The sequence below is a fragment of the Castor canadensis genome, chromosome X (assembly GCF_047511655.1).
Source record: "Castor canadensis chromosome X, mCasCan1.hap1v2, whole genome shotgun sequence".
Classification (NCBI taxonomy): domain Eukaryota; kingdom Metazoa; phylum Chordata; class Mammalia; order Rodentia; family Castoridae; genus Castor; species Castor canadensis.
The window spans coordinates 80,087,308-80,094,712 of record NC_133405.1 but is presented as its reverse complement, the minus strand read 5'-3'; the positions used below and the strand labels follow the sequence as shown (position 1 = coordinate 80,094,712).

Here is a 7,405-nt window from a genome sequence, read left to right as displayed (position 1 = left end):
AGTTTGCCAAAGGGAGAAACCAAACTTCTGAGTTTTCACAGTTGAGGAAAGCAAATTTCACCTCTGGGACAAAGTCTGACCAACCACATCCCATTGTTCCCAGTCAGTGCCTCCTTCCAATGTCATAAAGTTATGTATGCCCTTATCATGCAGATGACATTGTGGAAAGGTAGGTAAGATGAAATATAGACTGTCACACAGGAACTTGTTATTTATAAAGTACTTACATTATTAAATAGCAGTGAATTTACTGGATTGATTAAAATTGAGGTTTTTGAAAATTTCCCTGTAACCTTGTGGCATGAAAGTCAACTTGAGATTAATATTAGATCAGTTATAAATAATTAAACATATTCTTTCTTATACATCTTAGTGTAGTGCTGGTAAATTTGCATACATGTATAAACACATACAAAAGTAACTAAAAACTAAGTCAAAGCATCAATAGTGCTTATCTTTGGTGAAGTTCTCATATGGGTTTTGGTTTTAATTAATGTATATATTTTAATATTTTGCAGAAGCCCTCCCATGAACATATTACTTTCATAATAAGACCAATTTTAAAACATGAAATGCCCTGAAATTTTTATTCATTTTATTTTACAGTGAAGGAATATGAAATATCTTTTCAAACTGGTAAACTGCTCACTTTCAATGAATGACTCAATATACTATAGAAAAAGAGAATTGTACACACTAACCATAGCTTACACGATTATACAGAACATTATTTGCAAACTTTTGAAAATACTGTGACTAACACTTCACTGATGAACACTAATCTCAATACAACTAAGTTTTATTATTTATCACAGTCACATAAAATGCAAGAGCCTGTGCACAAGCTGTTACTAACAATAAATGTAGTTTTACCTGAAGTTCTCAAACATGTGCCTATCTCTTCTTCAGCATTCAAGTTTTAAATTCTACTGTATTTCTACTGCATGTGAAGCAGGCACAACAAAATTAAACTCACTAGCTAAAGGACTAAGAAAACAAAAATACAAAAAACCAGCAAAAAGTCTTGGGTTGGTTTCCAAGATTTTCTTTCCAAAGAAATATTGATCTCATTTAGCATTTCTGATAATGTTCACAGCCACAGATTAATAGCTACATGACAAACGGATTTTAGGAGTGTTAAACTGCAGCATGCTACATTAATGTCTTAAATCATTTACCACATTCTACATGTCTTAAAACATTCTGCTACTAAAATGCAAGGTTAAAATTAGAATTCAAACTTTTATATATTATATATATATGTATTTCTGAGACATATGTTTTAATTGATGCGATAAGAAAAATACAGAACACAAGACCGTCATTAATGTCTTACATCTGGAGTAATTGATGTAGGGCAGTTAATTTCAGGGCCACTCTGCTTTAGCGATCAATATCTTCTACCAATGCCTCTGGGTTTTTGCAACAGGCTTTAACCTCCTCTATTGCAGCCATCCAATTATCATAAATAATTTTGTCATAAGTTGTATCATTAACTTCTCTAACTACCCCCTCCTGCTGAGATTCAAGTGCATCACCTGAAAAGAATAATACTGATCTTGGAATTATGTAAGTACGTAAATTGTGACCAAGCAAAAAATCATCATTTTCATCCCCTCCATTTAAGTTGATTCCATGAGGAGAGAAGAAATTGAAGAATGAATCCTTGGGAAAATCTTCTGTCACAGTTCGGATTGTTCCCCAGGTCCGATGCTTCTGCTTCTTCTTCATGGTTTTCAAAGTGACATTCTTTCCTTCATTCCAATCTATTTCACAGCCTGTGGAATACTCAATTGCAGATCCCCTATAGGGATGGGGATCATAATATCCTAGCTTTGACTTCAGCACGTAGGTTTTTGTCAACAGCTCATTTTTGAAATATTCATTGGGTTTGAAGTGAAATTCCAATGTGAAACTGAGAGGCTCGCCAGGTTCGGAAAGCTTGACTTTAATGTCTGTCAGGAGCTTTAAAATAGGCTCATCACATTTCTTAATCAAAGGAGTGAGTGTGGCAACGTTTTTTAAAACAGTCAGCCAAAAGTCCGGAATTCCCTTAGGGTCCTCTTTATTCTCTTCTCTTCCCGTGCCTGCAGCGCCTTCACCTTCCTCCTCCTCCTCCTCCTCAATGGCATAATCATAATAATAGTCCTCATAAGCATCATCTTCATCTACATACTCATGTACCATACCCTCCTCCCTACCATTCATCTCTTCCTCCCCATCCATTTCCTCATCCTTATAGTCCTCAGCGTCTGATTTATATTCACATTCCTCTTCTGTAGGTTCATAGATTGCATTGATGATTTCACGTCTTTTTTCCAGTAAGGGTTGATACATTTCAGCAAACTTTCTTTCGATGTCATGAAATTCCCTCAGGAATTTGGATTCTAAATTGGCTGCTCTAGTTTGAAGCTTTTTAAGGGCTAACACACGGTACTTAACTTTTACAGGGAGACTTTCAACAAAGTCTGTATCTAAGAGATAACCCATAAGCCCTTTCGGACGATCTGGTTCTAAGTCCTTATCAGCACCTTTACCCTTTCCCCCTTCTTTCCTGGACCCTGCAGCACCATCTTCACCTTTTCCTGCTTCTTCCCGGAGCCCGGCGGCGGCGGCTTCTTCACCGCGCTCCCCATCATCTCCGGGTCCAGAGGCGGCACCATCTCTGAGCTCGTGAGGGTCCCCGGTTCCCTCCGTCATTTTCTGGCTGTCAATCTCTTCTGGATTGGATTCTGACCGTTTCTTGTGCTCGGCTAACTCGGCCATTATTGAAAAGATTGTGAACGCCTAAACTGGCTAGCACCGAGATCAGCAGACCTGTCTCCCGCAGGAGAACACTCACCGAAATGTCAGATGCAAATGCAACGGTGGCCGGGCACAAACAGAAGGAGCAGTGGTGGCAGCGATGGTGGGCTGCAAGGGGGGTGAACAGCGGTGCTGAGGCTGCTGAGGCGGCGGCCTGGGCCGGGGAGCAGAGGACAGCGATGGCTGCGGTGATGGGTCCTGAAGGAGGCGGCCAAGCACTGCAGAGTCGAGTCGCAGGGGCAGACCTCCTCACAAGCAGCTGCAGCAGCCAGAGCGGGGGGCGGGGTGGGGGGAACGACAGACAAACAAAAACGGTGCGGCATATGATTACGCAGCAGACTCTGAGCTAAATTTTTTAGGTGCATGGAGCTTACTGCATCACCCTCTTCCCTCCCATAACTCTGCTCTAATCTCATTTGCCGGGCTGCAGTGATTGACAAACGCTGAGCCAGTAAATTATGAGATCTATCAAGTTTCCGAGTCTGCTCACCTTCTCTAATATGGCTGATTCATCCTCCTCCCAGCCATCCAACCACCCCACCTCCCTGCGGAGGTTTCTACAAAACCTAGTGTTTAATATTCCTTCAAATTTCAGCTGACCTTATAGTTTTATAATTTCAAAACTGCTAAAGGAAAATAGTAATTAAATTGTCAGAGAATGGGCGAAGACAAGGCACCCACCCATCCTAAATCTATCCCTTTGGTTTTATCCTAGGGTTCTGGAGAGAAGAGAGGTGGGTGGTAGACTAACTTACGAAGAGATCCTAGAAGGTAAATAACTCTGATTTCTACAGGTGAAGAATCGTGGCTAGTAATATTATGGTTTGTTGCCTACAAGCAAATTGAAGAAAATTTTACGTTTCAGTTATAGGTCAGTGAAAATAAAGGTCTGTTTTCTTCTCTTTCCAAAAAAAAAAAATTAGCATTGGTGGGCTTGGGGTGAAGTTACTGCCAGTGATTTAAATATACTACATTCTGTTTTTCTGTATTTTCAACAAGGTGTAAGATTTTTAATTGGAAAATTCTCCTAACATTTCCCATGGGGGAAGGAGCTGGTGAGGCACAGGTGAAGGTGAAGTGCTAATAATTATAGTGTATCTACCTACATAACTAGTGAACTCACAGGAGAATAAACCAGTCACTTGGCTTATCAATAACCCCCGTCCTAAACTGACTTTCCACTTCCTCTTTATTGATAGTTGCTTGAAAAGACAGTAGGAATTTTAAAAAGAAAACCCAGAATGTAAAGTCATATTTCTTTTTAATAATCATAGCATTTCCTTGACATTTTCAAGCTTATTGGAAATAATCTAAATCTCAGCATTAAGAGATGGTTAAATATACGATAAATTATTCATAGGATGAAATACTGTGTGTGCCCGTTTCCTCTGCATAGATATAGGTTGGTCTGTTTACTTTGTTTATATTTCATACACTGATTAATTGAACATATTTAAAATTTTTTAAGTGTCTGTTATTGTTTTTCAGATTTAAAGAACAGTTTGAATTGTGTTAGTACCACAGAGATATAGTTTACAGAGTGTTGTATTTATTTCCAGATTCTGTCAGTTTGTATGCACATTTTTCAACTTATTTTATTTCTATGTACTGCATACCACTACAGCCTTTACAAAATTCAATTTTCAGGCTCATTTCTCAGTCTGGAAGGTCCATAGTTATGTATCCCATACACTCAGTTTTCCTTCTCTGCTTTTGTAGTTTCAACATTCCTTGTAGTTTTCTGGTAGTAAGTACTGTACATGTTCATTGTAGAAAATTGGAAAATAGGGACATTTTAGGATATAAGAGAAATAACTAGTAATCTCAAAACCCTTAGAGCACCAATGTGGACCTTGTGATCTTTTTATTTCTAATTGTTTAAACATATGTTTCTCTTTTGGCCAAAGGGTTTTAAAAATAAAACTGGGATAAACTCATTCCTAAGCTTTTTCTTATTAGCATATCCCAATGTCCTTAAATATTCTTCAAGAATATGATTTTAAAGTAAACCCCATTGTTATTTAAAAATATTGTGGAGTTTAAACTAAAGTATTAAAAAGGACAAAGAGAAGTTATCTTCATTTACTTTTAAGGCTGAAGATTCCTCAGTCATTCATGCAGTCACAGGGACCACAGGAAGAAGGATGTCTCATCACATAAAACAAGAAAGACATGAGGACACCAAAAGCATAGGCAACAAAGAAAAATATAGTTATCTCTAGTTTTCGAATATGACTTCTTCAAAGTTAAAAACTTTGTGCATCAAAGAACACTATTACTATCAAAAAAAAATTAAAAGGCCACCAACAGTATAGGAAAATCACTTGCAAATCATGCATGTGATAGGAGATTAATATCTGGAATATATAAAGGATCCTACAAATCAGTAACTCAAACAAGAACAACAACAATCAAAACAGCAGTTCAGGCCTGGAACCTTGGCTTAAGTGGCAGAGCAACTGCCTAGCAAGCACAAAGCCCTGGTAACCACACTTTCCCCTTCACTTCCCCCAAAATCCATCAATTCAAACAGGGGCAAGGCTTAACCAGAGATTTTGCTAAAGAAGAGAAACAAGTGGCCAATAGGTCATGAAAAAATGATCACTATCACTAATTATGGAAGTACAAATAAAAACCCACAACTACATACTATTTCACACCCATTTGAATGGCTAAAAAAATGCAGAAAATAACAAATGAGGATATGGACAGTGGAAAGCAGTATGGCAGTTCCTCAAAATGTTACCAATATCTATCAATTCCACTTCTGGGTGTAAATTCAAAAAGTCAAAGTCAGGTCTCAGATATTTGTGCACCCATGCCCATCATTCACAGAAGTAAAAAGTTGGAACCAGCCCAAATGTTCACTGATAGGTGAACAAAATGTGTGTGTGTGTGTGTGTGTGTGTGTGTAATGTGTGTACTAGTGGTCATGGTGGAAATAGAGTACTATGCAACCGTAAAAAGGAATTAAATTCAGACACATGCTACAACAATGAATGAACCTTGAAACTATTATACTAAGTGAAATAAGTCAGACACAAAAGAAAAAATATTATGTGATTACACTTATTCAAGATTCCTAGAGCAGTCAAATTCATAGAGACAGAAAGTAGAATTGTGGTTGCTAGAGGTTAGGAGCAGAGGTTTCAGTTCAGGAAAATGAAAATACTCTGGAAATAGATCGCGATGTTGGTCAAAGCAATATGGGTATACTGTAATGCCCTTGAACTGGTAGTTTAAAAATAGCTGAAATGGTACTTTCCATGTATATTTTACCATTATAAAAGTGTTGAGAGAAACAACAAAGAATACACAATACTATAAAATGAGAACTATACACATAAACACACATATTTACAAATAAGTTATTTCTATGTAAAGAGAAATGTCAATGGCTAAAATTAATAAGTTTAGTAATTCCAAGCCACACATGGTAGCAAAAACCTGTAGTGCCTATAATCATAGCAGCTCAAGAGGCAGAGGCAGGAGGATCACGAGTTCAAGGCCAGCCTGGGCAAAAGTTAGTGAGACCCTAACTCAAAAATAAAATAGAAACAAAGGGACTGGGAGCATTGGACCAAGTGGTAGAACCCTTGCCTAGCATGTACAAGGCCCTGGATTCCATCCTAGTGTAATAAAGATAAAAATAAAAATTAAATAAAAAGTTTAATAATTCCAAATTTGGCAAAGATGTAGAGAAATTAGGACTCATATATATATATATAATATATATATATAATATATATTTATATATATATATATTATATATATATAATATATATTTATATGAGTGTATGGTGTGTGTGTGCTTATGGTACATTTTTTTTCCTTTATTCATATGTGCATACAATGTTTGGGCCATTTCTACCCTTTTCCCCTCACCCCCTCCCTCTCCCCCCCACCCCCTCCTCCTTCCCCTCTACTCCCTCCTTTCCCGGCAGAAACTGGGTACCGGGGTTTTGAACTCAGGGTTTTGAGCTTGCTTAGCAAGCCTTCTACCAATTGAGCCACACCCACAGTCCTTTTTGCTTTAGTTATTTTTTAAAATAGGGTCTCACATTTTTGTCCAGGGCTGGCCTCTGACCACAATCCTCCTACCTATGCCTCCTGTATAGCTTGGATTACAGGCATGAAGCACCATGCCTGACTTGTGATTTGGGGAGGGAGTCTCATTAAGTTTTTGCCTGAGCTGACCATGAACTGCGATCCTCCAGATCTCTGCATTCCTAGTATCTGGTATTACAGGCATGCACCACCACGCCCAGCTGGGACTCTCAGATATTGCTACTGGGAGTATAAATTGGCATAAAAATTTTGAAAAACTATTTGGCAGTATCTATTAAATGTAAACACTTGCCTCCTCTAAGACTCAGCAATTTCTAGTTTAGGTATACTACAAATGTTCTTTGTCACCTTTATTTATGTTAAAAATAAGTCCATTGGGACATATTTTATGCAACATGTTATATACCCTTATAAAGTACACAAATCAATGATTTTTAAAATTAAAATTACCAAGTTGTAAGGGGTTGGTGGAGTGCCTCAAGTGGCAGATCATCTCCCTAGCAAGTGTGAAGCACTGAGTTCAAACTCCCAT

General features: G+C 37.9%; 1 protein-coding gene across 1 annotated transcript; it reads right to left on the bottom strand.

Annotated features, from left to right (window-relative positions):
* Nucleotides 1–573: 573 nt before the first annotated feature.
* Nucleotides 574–3,205, bottom strand: Nap1l2 (nucleosome assembly protein 1 like 2). The gene has a single exon (XM_020188394.2). It carries the CDS (start codon nt 2,764–2,766, stop codon nt 1,384–1,386), a length of 1,383 nt encoding a protein of 460 aa, XP_020043983.2. The 5' UTR covers nt 2,767–3,205; the 3' UTR covers nt 574–1,383.
* Between the last annotated feature and the right edge of the window lie 4,200 nt (nt 3,206–7,405).